The sequence below is a fragment of the Anabas testudineus genome, chromosome 21 (genome assembly GCF_900324465.2).
Source record: "Anabas testudineus chromosome 21, fAnaTes1.2, whole genome shotgun sequence".
Taxonomy (NCBI): domain Eukaryota; kingdom Metazoa; phylum Chordata; class Actinopteri; order Anabantiformes; family Anabantidae; genus Anabas; species Anabas testudineus.
The window spans coordinates 2,997,059-3,017,710 of record NC_046629.1 but is presented as its reverse complement, the minus strand read 5'-3'; the positions used below and the strand labels follow the sequence as shown (position 1 = coordinate 3,017,710).

Below are 20,652 nucleotides of genomic sequence, written 5' to 3'. Positions count from 1 at the left end.
CTAGGTTAGTCCAACCGATCAGAACTAAAGGGCCGGGGCCCCTCTGAAGGGTCGGCACATAAATCTGAGTGGTCGTGAGATGATTCATGGAAGAGGACATTTAAAAAGTTCAAACATACTCATTTCTTTTCTGAATCTTTTTTGTGACATTACTTAAATAAAACCAGTTTTTTAGGTTAAATCTTAATTTACAGAAACGTAAGTGATGTAAAAAGTATAAATATTCGATCTTAAATGTGACAGAGCGGCAGTATAAGTTACATAAAATAGAAAAACCTCGAGGTCGTGTCGAGTGCTTGTGTAAACTACTGGTGGACGGTTCCTCTGAGAACAGATCAAACAGGAACTTTGTTGGATTCTTACTCAGATGACATTTCTGCTTGGAAATTGTGAAGTTCATTTTTTCTGTTTTCTGACCTTCACTGGACCAAACTGAGTCATGTGGGAGATAAAAACACACATTTGGAGTTGATATGGGAACAGTAAAACCTGAGGTCATGTCTCAACTCTCATCCAGCTGCTTTGTGACTGATTAACCACATATTTTATCTCACACAGCAGCTGTGTGCGTTCTTCGCCCCTGACGAGGCCACAAACTCATTTTGTCCAAAAATAAACTACTAAACAAGTTGTTAATTAGAAAGTGAAGAGTGAGAGTGAAGAGTTGTCAGGACAGAGACGTGCAGCACACGGTGAGTGCTGCTCTGAACACAGCACTGCAATGCAGATCTATAAATTTCACAAATAAGCTCCAGCGTGTCTCGTGTTCAAAACGGGAAACCTGCGCTCAGACCTCTCTGTTAACCTCCTGCAAAGTCTCTGAACTCTGTGACCTCTGACCTCTCTTTGTTCCACACCTGCAAGTATCTGGATGAAGAAATCAATCAGGTTAATGGTTCACAGGTTGTTATCGTGACGAGCTGTTTGTGTTGCTCCCTCATTATCACGTCACAAACAAACGAACAGTCGCTGAAATCATGGATTTTAAATCTTTTAATATTCAAAAAAATACTTCAATTTTGGTTTTTTAGTACATAAACCACCTGGATCTGCTCCTCTAGTAATACAGTGTAGCTCTCTACTGTTTGTTAGGAAATGAAAAGTGCAAAATAGTGGACACTTGTCCTCGGCCCAGCAGGCGGAGGAAAGGCTACTTCAATGCTCCAGAAGAAACAGTCTACAGATTTGTTTTCCAAAAAGAAAAGCAGAGGGCCTGAGCCACGTGCAAAACCAAACTGTGTTTCCATAGGAGACCTCCTGGATGGAGATCAAACAGATCAGAGTTCATTACAGCTGAGAGCTGCTTCTTCAAAGTTCATGATAAAGCAGCAGAGAAGCAGGCCCGCCTGGTTCTCTGCCTCCATGCTGCAGATCCAAAGTCATTTCAAGTTTCTGTCTATTTGGTGAACTGTCTTCTACCCTGCTGCCTCCTGAGTGCATCCAGCAGAGCTTCACAGCTTGAATCCAGACTGAGCATGTAAAAAAGAAATCACTGCAAATAAACGTGTTCAGAACCCGGAACCCGGATCCCTCACGGTCCATGAGACCAAACCAGCCAGTCCGAAGCAGCAGCAGCTGCTGTTACCGCTTCTTCTTCTGCTTCAGGGATTTCCTCCTCTTCAGGATCATCTCGTACAGTTTGTCCATACCCTCGTGAAGCCCCTCGCCTATTATTGCGCACGCAGGCTGGATGTGATAGGTGGTGGAGGGGGTGAGCTCGTGCAGAGCCAGCTGCTTCTCGATGTCCGCCACCGGCAGAGACTTGGGCAGGTCCTGCTTGTTGGCGATCACCAGCAGCGGAGTTCCCTGGTTCTCCGCGAACTTGGTGACTTTGTGCAGTTCAGTCTTGGCCTCCTCCAGCCTGTCGACGTCCACAGAGTCCACAACGTAAATGATCCCGTCGGTGCACCGGCTGTAGGACTTCCACAGGGGCCTGAGCTTCTCCTGGCCCCCCACGTCCCAGAAGTGACAGCTGATGCCCTTCGCGGTGCCGTTGCTCAGCTTGATTTTCTCCGTGTTGAAGCCGATCGTGGGAACCGTGTTGACGAATTCGTTAAACTTGAGTCTGTAGAGAACTGTGGTTTTCCCCGCAGAGTCCAAACCCAGCATGACGATGTGCAGAGACTGGAAGGCTGAGATGTTGGAGAAGCTGTTGCCCATGTTGGCGTTGTTTTTCCTGCAGCTGCTGAGCAGGGATACCCGCCCTGATTCTGGAAAGAAAACAGATCCCGTGCTCAGATCCCGCTCATTAAATCCTGGTCTCTGGGTATCAAATCCCCCCCAGTAGCCTCCGGGTGAGCGATCGGCCCTGCTGTGGCCCTCAGGAGCAGCAGCAGCAGCGGGGGACGCGGTGCGCCTGGGCACGAAGCAGCGCGCCGTTCATTAGTATTCTCCTCAGGCAGACTCATCCATTTGGCCACGGTCACTTCAAACACTCCTCCCGGACAGAGTGGACGGTGTCAGCGCCCGACAGCGACGATCACCAGCCTCTACCGGCGTTCACAGCCGCTCTGTATCCTCTGGTGGGGGTCTGGTTTTCTACAGCCAAACCCTGTCCCTGGAAAATGCGCAAAACCAAATTGAGGATTCAGACTGCGCCCTGCGCCTGAGCTCGAACCGGAGGAAGTAATGCCCACAGACAATCCACAGACTGATCCACACACTGATCCACAGACTGATCCACCGGCTCGTGTCGGACGCTCCTCTCCTGTCGGTCGCTGCAGCTGCTCTGATGAGAGGCTGAGAAAACAAGAGCGCAAAACAAGGGGCAGCCTCGCTACGCTCCACCCCGCAGGGACATGTGCCAACGAGGCAGCGAGCGTCTCCACGAGCTGCTGTGGAGATCCGGTTCCTATAGTCACACAAACACTGCAGCTACTGAACATCTGAACATTTAACCCGCAGCACAATGTGCAGAAGTGGAATTAAAACACAATGAAAACACGTAATAAACTTGAAATAATGTTTTGATTAAAACGTAACATTTCAAACACGCTAGAAATAGAATACACACACACACACACACACACACACACACACACACACACATATATATATATATAGTTATAGATATATATGAGATAAATAAAATAAATGAAATCCAGGTTACACTGCTTGTGTAAAATAAAAAGGTGTTCTTTCATGTCGAATTAACTGAGCGACAGCGCCACCTTCTGGTACAGGTGGACAACAACATGAATCATTCATAAAATGAGTTGATTGAAAATGCAAATGCTCAGGTGTAGTGTGCAGTACTAAGGATTACTGGAGTGTTTACAGCAGTAAATGAAAAGGACACCAGCTTATTTTATAGTTAAAATGATGTAATGCACCTTGTTCATCTTTGGTGAAGAGACTTCTTTCTTTTATTATCCTGTTCAGGCAGCTTCTCATCTCACTGAGTTCCCATCAGTGGTAAACGAAACCCCCTCATGTGGTTACAGAGGATGGAGGAGCCAGAGGCCACTTTGGACAAGGCTGGGTTAAATGACTTTGCAGGTGATTTACAAAACTTCTCCTTTTTTTTCCATGTGTGGGAAGAAAGACGGATGAGTTATCTTTGTGCAGAGTAACTACTCGCCGCCACAGTGGTGGTGAGAACTTGTCACGCATCCACATGACTGCAGAGCTGAGGTACCTGTCTTTGGTGCCGACTCTAAACGTGCTGCCTGTGTGACGTTGCTTCATGCTGCACAGCTCTAAAAGGCCTCATTTCTGTGCTTGAGGTCAGAACAGACCCAGTGTTTGTTTGTTTGTTTGTTTGTTTGTTTGTTTGTTTGTTTGTTTGTTTGTTTGTTTGTTTTTACACCCTACAACGTTTGTGAAACAGCAGAGCTGTCCCGCTCACTCTGGTGTCTCCCTTCTTAATGTGCAGTTCTCAGACTGGTCAAACAGCACAAAGCTGTGGTGCTGGTTCTAATACATCTTTCATCCAGTAGATGCCAGAGTCTGTCTGCTTCATCACAACAGTGTGATAAGATCTGATGACAATACAAACATGATGGTGATTGACTCAGTGAGTCCTGTGTAATTCACTGGTGCAGCTGAGGACGGTGCTCTGCTCACGTCCCCAACAGGGTTGATCTATATTATGACTGTGTGTGTGTAGTAGGTGGTAGATCTATGTCTTCCTCTAACCTTCACTGCTGCACTGAACATCAAAAGCAGCTGATCCGTTCCTGTGAATCTCCTTTGTTTCCAGATCTTCTTCCTGCTACAATGGATGACTCCAGTAGCAGGAACTGTCTCTGCAGCTTTAACCCGTGAATGAAACAGCTTCAACTTTTACTGGACTGAGTCCTGTTTTAAAACACAGACCCCTGTCACATGATGGCCTTTGTACCACCATGGTACCACCATGTCTTGTAGCAGCTACTGTAGACGTGTCTCGATTAGCTGTGGGATCATCTATTGTTAATTCAAACTTAATCTGATTAACTCAATTATACACCATCATAAAAGTTTGTGTACACTTAGTGTGCTGACATCTGCACACACTGCTTCCTCATTGAAGTGAAATGGTGGCGAAATACCCGCAGTACTGTGCACACAGCCAACCAATCAGACGCTTAGACACAATGAACCAAGATAATGATGATGACAGACTCAATAACGACAGTGAGAAAATGTATTTTACTGTTAAAGTCCTCACTTTCTATTTCACATTAGTTATAATTGTTATAATTGTATAATAAGTCTGAAGTCATAAGTTCTAGTACACACCAACATATCTGTGTCTCCTCCCTCTGCTGGTGTCTCAGTTAGTTACAAACACACAATGTACCTGCAAAATCCTGGTTTTAAATCTTGTAATAAAGTAAAACTATTACTGAAGTGTTATTAAGTATGTTTGCTAAGTGCAGGTTTGATGTTCCTTCTTGTTTATACTGTACATTTACTCCACTACATGTGTCTGATATATGTGGTTACCACTAACACCACTAAAGTAAAATCTGTTTGTGGATTAGTTTTACCACAATTCATTTGATGATCTTCATCAGTTGTTCAGTGAACAAATCAAATCATTTACTCTGGACCTAAGAAATGCTGCATTCAACACTCAACACTGAATTTATCAACTTCATCAACTGATTAAAGAAACAAATACCTCGGAGGTTTAATCGAGTATGTTTCATCAAAACTACAAAAAAGAAAGTTATCGTGAGTTTTAACTCTCTGATGCTACAAATGTTTCTGTACAAGGTTCGTTGACTGAGCTCTGTGCAGCAGTTTGATTCAACTCAGTGAAACAACTTAATGTCACCGGTTTGAACATTAAAAACTACACTTTAAGAGGAATTAACTTGAAATTAATAAAACTACAAGAGCAAAGATACAGAAATGTGTCAAAACAACATGTTTTATCTTAAATTACAGTAGTTTTAGGGATGAGTTCTAACAGAACCTTTATGAACACAGAAGGTTCTGTTAGAACTCATCTCGGTGACATCACAGTGTCAGTCAAGTGCTGTGCAGACCAAAGTCTCACTTTAGATTGATTAACCACAGTCAACACATGGACCTGATGCCACAGAGCTGAAAGACGAAAAAGAAAAGAAAGAACTGAAGAAACTCAACAAGAGAAGAACTGAAGAAAGATCAGCTGAAGATGTCTGAAGGCAGAAAGGTAAATGGACTTTAGAGGGAACTGAAAAAGTTCATTCAGTTTCTTCAGGGGGAACAGGTTGGTTAGCGGCATCTGCTCGTCTGTCCTGATTTAATCAGACAACATTTTAATGTGGTCATTCAAAAACACGCTCATTTCTCTGTGTGTGTGCAAACGTTTGACTTCAGTAGTGGAGATGAACGTGTTTTCAAGTTCTCTACATGAAGATCAAATCCAGAGGAACAGTCAGATGTTTTACATCAGCAGTTCAGCTTCAGTCTAACCTTGAATTATCTTCTTCCGTGTTGTTTTTTCTGCACTAGACTACAACTCTAAACATCATGGAGGAAGACAGAGGAGACCACATCCCCCACAGCCTGGTCTCAGAGGTCAAACCTGCTGCATCAACAACCAACGAGCTGCTGGAGCTCGTCCACCTCTGGGATTCAGAGGATGAATTCACTGACACTGACCAGGAGCTGGAGGAAGACTCGGACAATTGTTCTGCTCAGCATGAAAACTCTGTTAAGCAGGCCTGGGACGAAGAAAACCAACAGGTCAACTACTGCACCTCCCCAGCCAGGTCTGAGGTCAGTATTATCACGTACTCTTCATGGAGGTCCAGCCCTGTCTCCGAGTCCCGTGTGTGTACTGAAAACCGGGAGGGTGCCGCCTCCCCAGCCTTGTCAGAGGACAGTGCTGTATCTTCTTATTCATGGGCATCCGACCTGGAAACAGACGTATCTGAAGTTCACACACCGGACTATCAGGACGTGGACGAGGAAATTAAAAAGGTGTGTGATCAACATGAGAGGGGTGAAGACCGTGATGCTGCCCCCTCCCCAGCCAGGTCTGAGGTTAGTACTAACACGTACTCTTCATGGAGGTCCAGCCCCGACTCTGAGTCCCATGTGTGTACTGAAAACCGGGAGGGTGCTGCCTCCCCGACTCCTTCAGAGAACAGTACTGCGTCATCCTATTCGTGGGCGTCCGACCTGGAAACAGACGTTTCTGATGTTTACACACCGGACTATCAGGACGTCGACGAGGAAATTAAAAAGGTGTGTCACCACTATTTGTGGGGTCGAAGATAGTGATGGTGCCCCCTCCCCGACTCCTTCAGAGGACAGTACTGCATCATCTGTTTCTTGGACACCTGATGTTCAGGATGTGAACCAGGTCTTCACCCCTCTGAAGGTAAAATTAAAACACATTAAATTAAATGTGACTTCAAACATCATGTTGTTCTGTAGCTCTGTGTCCCACTATTTTAACATTTTAACATTGTTTCATTTAAATTGTTGTATAGGATCAGAAAGACCAGGACGAGGCTTCAGCTGACAACCAACCACCTGCTGAGTCTCCTCAAGTCGAACCCTCAGAGGATGAAGACCACATCAGTGAAACACATCAACCTTCAGGACCTGAAGAAAACGCACAAATGAACATCGTGCAAGTTCAAATGAAGTCTCTTGAACAGAATCCACCAAAAAGCAAAATTAAAAAGAAACAGTCACCGTGGAGATGCTTCAGCAGACGGAGGAGAACATCAATCCATCCTCTTCCATTGGAAGATTCAGTGGTGACACCAGTCTCAACAAACTCTGTGGAGCAAGAGGAGGAGGAGGAAGCTGAGACTCAAAGGAAAAGCGGCTTCAGCAGCTTCTTCAGCAGAATCTTTAAAAGAGTAAGAACGAGTTTATGTAGAAATCACAGCATCAGTTTTACAGTTGAAGGTGGCAGATGTGCAGTAACAGGGAACAGACCTGTGTTAATAACGAGAAGGTTTTAGAAGGGATGAAGTTTTCTGTTGGAGTTTTGTTGACCTGCAGTTTGTTATTCTTACTTTTGTACTGTTCACTTTTACCAAAGGACATAAAGAAGAAGACAGAGTAGACGCCCTCATCTGTGGAGGAGCCTGTGCTGCTGTGGCCCATGACATGGACCTGCTCCACTCCTCCTTCCTCCTCCTCACCCCTCCTCCCAACCTTCTTTTATCCCCAAGCCCCCATTTTTCTACCATCTCTTCCCCCCTTACTTTACCCCCCCTTACCCATCCCCATTACTCCCCTCACCTTTACCCCCAGTTCTCCCACTCCCTCACTTCTCCTCTACCAATAGCTCAACAGGTCACAATCTGTCTTCTTTGATCCATCGCTGTGAGTTTCCATCCTCACACGCCTGTGTCGGTCTTGTGTTGAAATCTGTTCCCCATCGGGACGTGTTTCCCTTTTCATTGTTTTGAACTATATGTAGCCCCCACCCACGGACAGGGTTAGTTTCAAGTTAATGTAAGGGGAAACGCATCTCGATGGGTGTAACAGGCTTCAGCACAACACCGGCACAGGCCGTGCTGCAGACCGCCACTAGTTTCTTGGTCTGGGTGTGATCGCTGTTCTGTACAGAACAGAGGTTCTGTACAGAACAGAGGTCACACACACACACAGAACCTGCAGTGCGGCCCAATGTGCTTTGTAAAATGGAAGTGGCAGAAAAAAGACAGTATTGTGACCTGCCCTGTTGCCCCACTACTCTCCCTTACAACCCCCATCCACCCCCTAACCCCTCTTCCCTCTTTTAGCCCCCACCCCTTCTCTTAGTACTTATTTACTATTAATAAATTTAACTCTCATTAAACATCCTGCTTCTCTGCTGTGTAAAATAACATTTTAAAAATGCACTCTTGTCATTGAACTTTAGTAAGTATTTATTTGTTAGGTATCACCTGTACAACTTCCCAAGTGTTTGCTGAAGAACTCGGTTTCACTGACTAGGTGGAAATCATCATATGACACATTAAAGGTGACATCAGAGCAGGGTGATGCTGCATGAGACCGGCTGCGTCAATAGCATACTGACTAAAGGGGCAAAAAATAATGATCATCAGTGTCTGCAGAGTTTGTTGAGAGACACAAAAGAAATAGTTTTTACATTATAAGCACTTATTCTGTTCTTTGACACGTTCATTTCTACATTTACATTTAGCAGATTATTTTATCCAACTCACAAGTTAAACATAACTCTGTTGGTGGCTTCATATTTAGAATACATAGTGTACATGAGAGCAGTATTGATCTATATGTAACAGACACAAGACTGAATGTGGATCCCCTGTTGTCAGACACTGAGTTTGGATGTAAATAATGTGTTTGTACGATGAGCATCAGTGTTAGCACGTCATCAACACTAGGGAGAGCTGTAATACAACAATTAGAACCGTAGCAACTAACAATGGTTGGAGTTTGGGGAAGACGTGTAGTTTCAATGAGGGTTAATGTGCAAATACATTAGTGTGTGTTTGTCTTCTTTATATTCACCATTTGCCCAGAAACTGGTTCAATTCATATAATGTATTTCATCTATTTTTTGATATATGTTTTACATTACTGTCCAGTGAAGAACGTGTGTCTCCAAATGCTGTGTTGAAGATTTCTTGTGAAACTAGTCACACTTCATAAAAAAACATTGCTGCAGACAGGTGAGAAATTAAAGAGTTGCTCCAGCATTTATTCTGCACTAATGCAAAGTTTGGGAAAACTGCAAGAGAAGAGGTCATCTGCTGATTTCACACCTCACAAATTTACACACTTTGCTCTGTAACTGATCTACACACACACACACTCACTCACTCACATCGTGCATGTAGATTCAGGAAGTAGCTGTTACCCTAGAACAGTCACTGGACATGCGTGCACATGTTCCCAGCCTCTTCAGTTTCTCCTTCATCACTATTCCAGAGAGGAAACCTGCAGGAGCGTCACTCCACCCACCTCCAGCTCCACCTCGTGTCAAATCTCCCTCACTTCTTCACACATACACACTCATGTCACTGTGAGGGCCCTCTGCTGTCTGCATTTATTCCCTGAAGCCTGATTCATTTCCAGGGTCATCACTACCAGGGCTGTGCTGGAGGGGAAACATAAATAAAGTCCATTCACCCTCCTCTCAGAGGCTGAGATAACATTCAGCTTTTCTTTTTTCTTGTATTGTTGGATGGTTATCTTAAGAGAGCACAGAGGAGCCATTAAGCCTCCTGCTACACCTACACATGTGAAGTGGAGGTAAAAACTAATCACAATCTAATGTGTTGTTTAGTGCTCTGATCTGGATGGCAGAAAATAATAAACTGTCTAAAATTAGTCAAATCTCAGCTGAAATATATAAAATATCTGGAAAATACTGAGGGACAATATCAGTAAAATCTGAGAAAACATTAGTAAATCGTTTATTATATTTTGTACAAACTGGGTGAGCTGCAGTATGAACAGCTGATTCCTCAGTCGTGATGAATGAGCTGAGTCATTAGTTTAGATTGTTTCTCTGCAGACGTTCTTTCTTTTTCCCTCTTCTGTCCCACCTCCGACTGCCCAGGAGGAAACAGTTGGAGGTCAGGAACTGCAACGAGCGTCTAGAATGACTGAATCTAACTTCCTGATTGAAGTGTGAGCTCAGCCCTCAAAGCCACAGGCCCACGAGTCATTTAACATGATTTCACAGGCAAGGACCTCAGTTGCATCACTCATCTTTCATGAATACTGCAGTCTAATTTCCTATGGTCTTTGTCAAAAGTAGAGAAAAAAGCTCACAAGTTGTGAGAAATGTGAACACTTGAGGGTCATTAGAAACGTCTGGATGTGATCTCAGCGTTGCAGTATCCTGCACATCAATTCAATTCAATTCAATTCAATTTTATTTGTATAGCGCCAATTTACAACAGAAGTTATCTCAAGGCACTTTACAGTGTAAGGTTTAAGACCTTACAGAAAATATTTATACAAAAAAGTATAGAGAAAACCCAACAATCCCATTTGAGCAAGCTTTAGGCAACAGTGGAGAGGAAAAACTCCCTTTAGAGGAAGAAACCTCCAGCAGAACCAGGCTCATAGTGGGCGGCCATCTGCCTCGACCGGTTGGGGTGAGTGTAAAGAGAAGAGAGAAAAGAACAGCAGGCAATAAAGACAACAACAAGCATCAAGAACATTGGGCAGATGAACTGGATTCTGGAGATGTACAGCTCCAGGCCGAGGATACCTGCAGAAAAGTACAGAGAGAGGGAGACAGAGAGGAGGAAACACAACTAAAAGAGAGAGAAGACACAAAGTTAATGACATGCAATGGTGGCATTTGCATTGATACAGGAGAAAGGAGAGAGGAGAGGAGCTCAGTTTATCAGTAGAGGTCCCCCAGCAGAATAACCTATATCAGCATAACTAAGAGATGGTTCAGAGTCACCTGATCCATCTCTAACTATAAGCTTTATAAAAAAGGAAAGTTTTAAGTCTAGTCTTAAATGTAGAGACGGTGTCTGCCTCCCGAACCTGAACTGGGAGCTGGTTCCACAGGAGAGGGGCTTGGTAGCTAAAGGCTCTGCCTCCCATTCTACATTTGGAAACTCTAGGAACCACAAGTAAACCTGCAGTCTGAGAACGGAGAGTTCTGCTTGGAAGATAAGGAACTATGAGGTCTTTAAGATAAGATGGAGCCTGATTATTAAGGGATTTATAAGTTAGGAGAAGAATTTTAAATTCAATTCTGGATTTAACAGGGAGCCAATGGAGAGAAGCTAACGTTGGAGAAATATGATCTCTCTTGCTAATTCCAGTCAGAACTCTGGCTGCAGCATTTTGGATTAACTGGAGGCTCTTTAATGAGTTATTGGGACATCCTATTAATAATGAATTACAATAGTCCAGCCTGGAAGTAACAAATGCATGGACTAGTTTTTCAGCATCACTTTGGGACAGGATGCTCCTAATTTTAGCAATGTTTCTTAGGTGAAAAAAGGCAGTTCTAGAGATTTCTTTTATGTATGAAGTGAAGGAGATATCCTGATCAAAGATAACTCCGAGGTTTCTTACAGTATTACTTGAGGCCAGAACTAAGTCATCAATGGTGAGAATGTGTTTAGACATAGTGTCTCTGAGATTTTTAGGCCCAAACAGTATAACCTCTGTCTTGTCCGGATTTAGGAGAAGGAAATTGGAGGTCATCCAGGCCTTTATGTCTTTTAAGCATTCCTGAAGTTTGACTAATTGATTAGTTTCTCCTGGTTTCATAGATAAATATAGCTGGGTATCATCTGCATAACAATGGAAATTTATAGAGTGTTTCCTAATAATATTGCCTAAAGGGGACATATATAACGTGAAAAGAATCGGTCCAAGCACAGATCCCTGTGGAACTCCATAGCTGACTTTGCTGTGCATGGAAGACTCATCATTAACGTGTACAAACTGAAATCTATCCGATAGATACGATTTAAACCACTCTAGTGCTGTTCCTTTGATTCCAATGACATGTTCCAGTCTGTGTAATAAAATGTTGTGATCTATAGTGTCGAATGCAGCACTAAGATCTAACAAGACGAGTATAGAGAGTAGACCATTGTCTGATGCTAATAGAAGATCATTAGTGACCTTTACCAGTGCTGTTTCTGTACTATGATGTACTCTAAATCCTGACTGGAAATCTTCATACAAGTTATTGCTACGTAGGTGGTCGTACAATTGCTTAGAAACTATCTTTTCAAGGATTTTAGAGATAAAGGGCAGATTGGATATTGGTCTATAATTCGCTAAGACCCCTGAGTCCAGAGTAGGCTTTTTGAGTAGGGGCTTGACTACAGCAACCTTAAAAGCCTGTGGTACGTAGCCTATTTGTAAAGACAGATTGATCTGATCTAATATGGACGTGCTGATCAAAGGTAAGACATCCTTGAGGAGTCTAGTTGGGATGGGATCTAAGACACATGTTGATGGTTTAGAGGAATTAATTACTGAAATTAATTCAGAATGATCTACAGGGAGGAAGCAGTCTAAGTACGAGCGTGGATCTAGAGTTGTTGTACAATCCATGCTATATGCAGGGATGATCTGATCAATTTTTTCTCTAATAGTTATGATTTTATTTGTAAAGAAATTCATGAAGTCATTGCTGCTGAGAGTTGAGGGAATACTAGGGTCAACCGAGCTATGACTCTTTGTCAGCCTGGCTACAGTGCTGAAAAGAAACCTAGGGTTGTTCTTATTTGCCTCTATTAATGAGGAGTAATATGAAGTTCTAGCTTTACGCAGGGCTTTTTTATATATTATTAAACTATCTTTCCAGGCTAGGCAATATTCATCTAAATTGGTGGAACGCCACCTCCTTTCCAACTTACGTGATTTCTGCTTTAAGCTACGGATTTGTGAATTGTACCATGGAACTAACTTCCTCTGACTCACTAGTTTCTTTTTCAGAGGAGCAACAGTATCAAGTATTGTTCCAAGTGAAGCACCAGTACTATTAACAAGATAGTCCAATTGTGCTGGAGTAACATTGAAATAACTGCCTTCCTCTGTGTTGGTACATGGCTCTGAAATAAAAGATGGAATCAGTTCCTTAAATTTGTCAACAGCATTTTCACATAAACATCTACTGTAGTGAATCTTATCTGTAGGTTTAGTAAAGTCTGGTACTGTAAATTCAAATGTAATTAAGAAATGGTCAGATAAAAGAGGGTTTTGGGGAAAAACTATTAACTGATCAACTTCCACACCGTATGTCAGAATAAGATCAAGGGTGTGATTAAAACAGTGAGTGGGTTTATTTACATTTTGGGTAAAACCAATGGAGTCTAATAGTGAATTAAATGCAGTGTTGAGGCAGTTATCATCAACATCTACATGGATATTAAAGTCACCCACTATAATGACTTTATCTGCACTAAGAACTAAATCAGATAGAAACTCTGAGAATTCAGTTAAAAACTCAGAGTAAGGGACAGGAGGACGGTACACAATAACAAACAGGACTGGTTTTTGATTTTTCAGGTTAGGATCAGAGAGGCTAAGAGTGAGGCTCTCAAATGAATTAAAACTATGTTTAGGTCTGGGGTTGATTAACAAACTTGAGTGGAAGATTGCTGCTACTCCTCCACCCCGACCTGTGCTTCTAGGAACATGATAATTAACATGACTTGAGGGGGTCGACTCATTCAGAGAGACATATTCATCAGACTTTGAAGATGACAATAACAAAGAGACAGTACGGTGTCTGCTCTGACAGCACCTTTCATCAGTTTCTTCATGGACACGAACCCCGATGCCTCTCTGTCCTTGAGAATAAGACCAACGCTCATTTCATCTTCCTCCATTATTCATTTAGCTCTAATGAAACATTAAACATGAGCCTGGCTACGCTGTTATTTACACTACGACGTTTAACAGACAGTTATGGAGATAAGGCAGCTGAACATTTGGGAACATCCCTCCTCTCGTGGTTGTTTGTCCTGACGTGACCCACTCTGACTTTCATAGGAGAATGTTTAACATCTCCAGGCTTCAGACAGTCGAGACCAGTGGAAACAGCATGAGATTTACATTAGTCCTCATAGAGCTGGAGCTGGTCTGCAGCGGAGGGGAATTTCGACACACCCAGGCATCTGGAGCTGATAAACATGCCCACGCAGATGCAAACTACCCTGGTGAGCAGGTCGGTCTCCAGTGTGCAAACAAGCTCTTTAGATTTAGACGATATGGATTTTTCCTTTCCACTTTCCCCTCTGTTGTTTTTATGCAGAGTAAATGAATTTTACTGGTCATTACATGTCCGTATAAGGACAAGAAACAGAGGGACAATCAGCCTGTATCTGTCTAATTCAAGTTAATTAAGGTAACTAATTAAAATGACACATTTATTTATACAAAAGCCGACGTGGGAAATTACAAATCATCAATTTTATGCTCATGTTATTGTGCAGATCAAACAAATGAGATGGGTTACATGTCAATTACTGAGCATTGGAGGAGCTGCAGAAAGAACCAAAGCTCCTAGTCTCTAAGTATTCATGCTAAGCTAAGCTAACTTTCATATTTAAGGGACCTTTTCATTACGATAAGTATCTTAAACCTAATGGAGTGGCAGTTTTCAGCTACAGTTCTTTACATGTAACAAACATAAAATAAAAATTAATAAAAAAAAAAATATCAGTGGTTTATGTCAACAAACAAACTGTTCATATATTTGTTTGTTTCCCCTTTTTACCTGTCAGGTGAAAAATGACCCACGTTAAAGTCATAAAGGATAAAAGTGAATCTAAATGTACACAGTTTGTTTCCACACTGAATCTAAGAAATCGGTTTTGATGTATTATGTAGTGTAGGATACAATTTCACTTGCAGACTGTCCTCAGCTGAATGGAGACAGCTCTGAACAGCCTCCAGGACTTTGTGGATGGAGCATGTTGATTGCTGCTGCTGGATGTGTGGTGTAGCCGACCTGATGAACCACTGAGCTCGGTTTAATGGCTTCTTCAGCCTGTTTTTGGGAGATAAAAGCATCGGTCAGTATCACAGACTGTGCTGAGGTAAAATGGAAGCTGACAGCATCTCAGCTCAACATCTGGACTCGAGAATCCCTTTAGATAAAAAAAAGAGAGAGAGAGAGCAGGGGCCATCGTGGCAGAATGAAAGAGACAGAAACATGATGTGAATTCTACTTTCATGCTTCACATCTCAACTCAAGTGCTTTTGAAGAGGACGCTTGTTTGTGTATGTTTCTGTGTCTGAGAGCACAAACAAGCTGCCAGTCCCAGCAAATGTGTGGTAGCTTTCTCCTACTTCAGCGTGATCAGAGGTATATTGTACTATATTAAATTATCTAAGTCGCTGACACACGTGAGTCATCCCTACTTTCTCAAATTGAATCTCAAATTGAAGTGGATCAGATGATCTATGAGAACCAGCCCCATGAACAGCAGCAGCATGTCGGTCTATCCAGTAGTTTGAAATCTGAAAATCATTTTGCACAGAAGATCTCCTGAAACCCTTAAATTAATGTTCAAAACCACTGTAGGTATCAACCCCCCCCCCCCAAAGTAAGGACCCGCTGATCCACAAACAGATGGATAAACTGAGCATGACGTCATGAAACCAGTTTTTCTACTTCATGTAGTATTCAGTTATTCTTATACAGATATTAACATCCACCAGATGTTAATCTGTGTCTAACAGCAGACACAGCAGGAACAGTTGTAAAAATGCACATTAATAGAGGTAGTGTTTGGTTTGCAGGTTTCAGGCTCAAGTATTTTGCATGCTGACTCGCTGAATTTGCTTATTGTGACACTACGAGTGAACAGAGTTCTCTATAACATGTCAGTTACACCAGTCAACATGTCTGCTGTTAATTACACCCTCCACGTCCTCATGGTCTGCAGCAGTGTTTGGGTGGTTGGCAGGTGGTTCTCAAACTAACATCCACCTGAATCGAATGTTCTCCAGCAGAGCGTCTTGCCTTCTGTGGAGAGCATCCTGTGAACTCAGTGAAGGGAAACAGCAGCATGAGTCTAAGGGGGACTTATGACCTATGTGTAGCAGTGTAGTCCTTCTCACTGGCCAACAAGAGGTCAATTAGTTCAGTCGGCAGTGGAAACATGGTTTGTCTTGGATTATGGGAAACTTAACTTAATAAAAATACATTCAAACATATTAAATTACTTTAAGAGAACACATCAAACATTATTCTTCCTTCCAGCGTTCAGCATCACACCTGGAAGTGTACGACCTCTTGTACCATCTGCTGTGTTTGAGACGCACGGTGCAGCTGTGACACACATGTGAAGCTCTGAACTCTCTGGACATCACTGATGAACCAATCCTTTTAAAAGTGTCTTGTCTACTTGGAGCAGTGAATGAAAAATGACCAGACGAGAGGAAACGGTGTTGTTGTTGTTTTCCTTGTTGCCCCTCCAGCTCTCACATCCTCACATCGTTCATCTCCTGAGTGCTGCACAGAGCTCAAGTGTAATGCCTTCATACATTTCACTCATTACCTCTCTCCTCTTTTTTATTTATACTCCTTCATTGTCTCCACACACACACACACACACACACACACACACATATGCACAAAGGTTTCCATGGAGATCTGCATGCTGTGCTCTGGAGGTTGCCATGGCACCACTGTTTACTAGGAGTGTTTTGATGGCGCGGTGGTCGTTCTTCCTCCTCCAGCAGCTCGCATGAATAAAACAATCAGGGTTTTTTGCCTGTTGAATGCCGCGCGGCATGTTTACTGACTCCAGAAATGGATCATAATGACGGACACTGAGGACGAGGAGGACGTGGATGACACGGAGTGAAAATGCTCTGCGTGTGTGTGTGTGTGTATGTGTGTGTGGTCGCTGAGATGATCTATGAGCTGATGACTGAAAACAATCCTGGAGTGGCTGTGAGTGCCAAGCAGAGCAACTCAAGGATTCATGGAGAAGGAAGGAAAATACAACATGTCATTTTTCAGTCACACTGGTTTGGCCATAAACATTCCTCTTCCTCTTAAATTTAAAAGAGATTCAGGGAAGTCTGCAGAAGAGCTGCATCGACAGACTAATGGTGTGAAGCCAGTGAAATGTAGCATCCAGTGGGTCGTTACTTCCCTCTTTTAGATAACATCATAAAAAGACTCTTTGCTCACACAGTTCACATGATATTTGATTCTGTGTGGTTCTTATTTCAGAATCAGGCTCTGGGTTGAAATAAGAACCAAACAGCTCAGATTCTAAGATGTAAAATCAGTTCCTATTCAGTAGCTCAGACTAAGTTTGAAATGTATGGATCATCAAACAGGACCAGAGGGGCCAAGGGGGAGAAACACAATCATTAAAAATAAACATTAAACGACCACAAAAACACGACTGTGTCTCTGGGGGCCCTATAGGAACTGTGAGGGGCCTCTTACCTGTGACCAGGGGCCCATTTTCTCATCCTCCATCCATGGATTTAAGAAAATAATCAAGACAGACAGTGTCAGTTCAGTTCTGTTCTATTCTGTTGCCCTCTGCTGATAAAAGCAGAGATTTATTTTTAAGCTGGTCTCCAGTGTAACACTGATGAAATGTCCTTATCTCTGGCAAACTTATCCTCCTTGAAACCAAGTGGGTTTCAAACCGAAGAGGTTTCCTTGGAGACAAACAGCTCACGTCATCCTCAGTGTTGTCAAAATGAAAGAAATAAGAGGAGAAAGAGAAAAAGGAACCTGCACTGAGCTGCTATCTGTTACACTCATCCTCACATACACAGCTGTTGCCAGTCAAACCTATACACTCTCTACTTTTTATTGGCATCTCGAACCTGTGAACGGTGTTTGGCCTGTTTCCAGTTTTAGCTTCACAACCTGTTCTTAACAGAAAATCCTTAAAAATCCGACAAAGGTTGAAGCTCCTCGTCCCAGACTGGGGACTCTGTCTGCAGCTAATCGATGCTCCTGTTCCCTCCAGCAGTGTGAAGCACTTCTCTGCAGAAACTCAGTCATTTAGTTTTAGAAAATACCACCAGTGCTTTTTATTTAACATTCTGTAGGCAAAAAAACACTTAGAAGGATAATTTAGTTCAATTTAAAATGCTAATTAATGCTGCATGAATTGATACTGAGGCCACTGGGAGGTGGAGAAATAACCTGGTTGGACATCACAGAGTCCCTAAAGCTCCAAGTTAAACCTGAATCAACACCTGTCTACCTGTATAAACACTTTATGACCAGTAGTGGTCATAAATGATTCAGCATTTGAATAAATACGTGTGACCTTTTTCTGTTAGAAATAATAATAAGAAGAAGAAAATATGTGATCACATAATCAATGTTTTCAGTTTAGCTGGTCAGGAGTAGCTGACCTGGATCAGGTGTGTTCAGCCAATCAGAAGCTGGAAGTGCAGCTAATGGGAGTGGATATATAAAAGTAAACACTGTAGGCAAATGAGGAATATGATCAGCGAGGATGTTGATCATCGTCCATCTGACACTGATCAACAACATAACCTGAGCCCCCGCCCCCACGAAACACTGCAAAGAAAACAAAACACACATGAAACAAGAGCTCAGCACAAGATTCAAGCGAGAGACGAGGTCTCCGTCCATCAAACGCCTCTTTCTGCAAGCGACATCTTTCCTTTTTCTCTGGCTTCATGTTGTTATTGCTGCTTATCTCCCCACAAAACCTCATCACACACACACACACATACACACACAGTGGAAACACGGAGGATGGTTTGGTTTGGGGAGGGGGCCGATGGTGCTGAGTACACAAAGGGAGTCGGCCTCCCTGCCAGGTTTCGATCTCACTCACCTTTCTGAGACGCTGCTCTGAGAACAAACCAGCTTTTGTTCTGCTCATGTGAGCAGAGACACAAACTACTGCAGCAGGACCAGCGTTAGGAAACATGTTCACCTGGTTTTATACACAGATATGTTCCAGAGATCAAAACCGACATTAGTGCTACAGGCTGAGGCCGTTATTAAACCGAAACAAAGAGTGTATCCTAAACACGAGAAGCAAATAACAAGATTCACTGCGTGAATTCTTCTTCTTACAGAAAAGTTTTTTGGTTTATAAAGTGTCATAAGGAGTCAAACAGGTGCATCAGTGAAAGCACTTTCAAGAACTTTAAACAAGTGTCAGATGAGACAGGAAATCACCAAAACCTATTAACTTCACACCTAAAAGGAGACAAAGGATCCGCAGCTCTTAGTGGGAAAAACATTAAAGTCCTTGATTTAGGACAAAGAATTTACAGACAGAAGAAAATGGTTCCATCAAGTGTCTCTGAGTCTCCTGAAGTGGTTCATCCAGACGTTGACCTTGTCTTAGTGCTGCTGATAGCTGCCACAGTGAAATGACAAAAAAACTATTCCTCATGTTCCTTCAACATCTACAGGACATAACATCGTGAAGATTCAGTGGAAACCTCTGGTGAGTGTGTGCGACCTCTGAGACCCTTAGACGATGCTGCATGGGAAACTGATGATACAGAAAAATCACATTATCTGTGCCAAAGGGTGTAAAAGGTGGAGTCTGTGATGGTGTCAGTGCCCAGTGTCAAAGGCTGATTTACATTTGTGTCAAAGTACTATATTTGGATTTTCTCATGTGCCACCATCAAGACAAGTGAGTGGATGTTCCAGCAGGATGATTGAAGATAATGACGGTTTAGCTTAGTGTCCTGCAGCACATTTATTTTAAACAATAATAACAGAAAAAGAAAAAGCGAAGAAACTAATAATTAGAAATTCAACTTAAATATACACAACTGACCAGATCCACACATTCATTTGACCAGTAAGACGTAAAAACCTGTGTTTGTGATTTAAGGAAGGTTAAAAAGCAGGTCACATGCTTCTGCATCGCCGCTCTGCGTTTCCAGGGAACTTTGATTTCCTGCTTCATGCTCGGTCACCGCACAGGAGCAAATTTAGAAACAGCATTATGGAAATGTACCATTCAGTGAGTGGGAGCAGAGACTTGAAGACAACGTATCGCTCAGTATGTGCAACTGTTGTGAATAACGGGGAGATTATGCTCGTTCAAATTTTCCATTGTGATTTGTTCAACATGAGACCTGCAGGTATTCACGAGGCTCAAGTAATAATCCACTGGAATATGACACAGAATCATTTCTAAGTGGAATATTTACTGTGCAGCGGGCGTCTTGGAAAGTCAAGCCTTAAACCAAATCAGCATACTGTTAAAACCCAAATCTCCAGGAGGTAACACCTCATGTTGAATATGACAGTGAGAAGCCAACATGTCGAATGAGTGGCCCCCGAGTCTCCTCTTTGTACAGATTATCCGTGGATTTGGAAGCTGAGTACAGAGCTGTGTGCTGCTCCATGAGCCCCGACACCCTGGGGGAGCTCATTACCAGCACTCCAGGCTGGGATTTGAAGCATGTCAGCCCATACTCTGCTGTAATTAATTCCACTCCTTTTGGCTCTTTTTTTTTCTCCTCCATTAAACTGTGTATTTAATTAAGGTCCGCTTGCTTTAACAGAACAAGAGGCAGAAAAAAAGATGGAGAGGAATGAGAAGACAGAGGGAGGAAGAGAGACTGAGGCTTAAACGTACATTTATCAGAGTAAAGACGCAGGAGTCGCCCTGTCCTCTCTGAGACTCAGATTAAAGCCACAATCCCTGTCATCAAAAGTCTTCCTCTTTCCTATACATTAAGCGGCAGTGTGCAGATCAGCTGGGTATCTGTGTGTCGCTCAGTACCTTCTACAGACCTGGGAGCTGA

General features: G+C 42.8%; 2 protein-coding genes across 2 annotated transcripts; one reads left to right on the top strand and one right to left on the bottom strand.

The window, feature by feature from the left end:
• Positions 1-978: 978 nt before the first annotated feature.
• Positions 979-2,714, bottom strand: LOC113173840 (ADP-ribosylation factor-like protein 4C). The gene has a single exon (XM_026377427.1). The coding sequence runs from the start codon at positions 2,158-2,160 to the stop codon at positions 1,582-1,584; it is 579 nt and encodes a 192-aa protein (XP_026233212.1). The 5' UTR covers positions 2,161-2,714; the 3' UTR covers positions 979-1,581.
• A 2,330-nt stretch (positions 2,715-5,044) lies between these two features.
• Positions 5,045-7,087, top strand: LOC113173482. Its single transcript, XM_026376897.2, has 3 exons — positions 5,045-5,626; positions 5,929-6,802; positions 6,915-7,087. The coding sequence occupies exons 1-2, from the start codon at positions 5,609-5,611 to the stop codon at positions 6,697-6,699; spliced, it is 789 nt and encodes a 262-aa protein (XP_026232682.1). The 5' UTR covers positions 5,045-5,608; the 3' UTR covers positions 6,700-6,802; positions 6,915-7,087.
• The last annotated feature ends 13,565 nt before the right edge of the window (positions 7,088-20,652 follow it).

Bases quoted from the DNA above. Each gene is read 5' to 3' on its own strand.
- LOC113173840 (XM_026377427.1), bottom strand. From the start codon at position 2,160: ATGGGCAACAGCTTCTCCAACATCTCAGCCTTCCAGTCTCTGCACATC.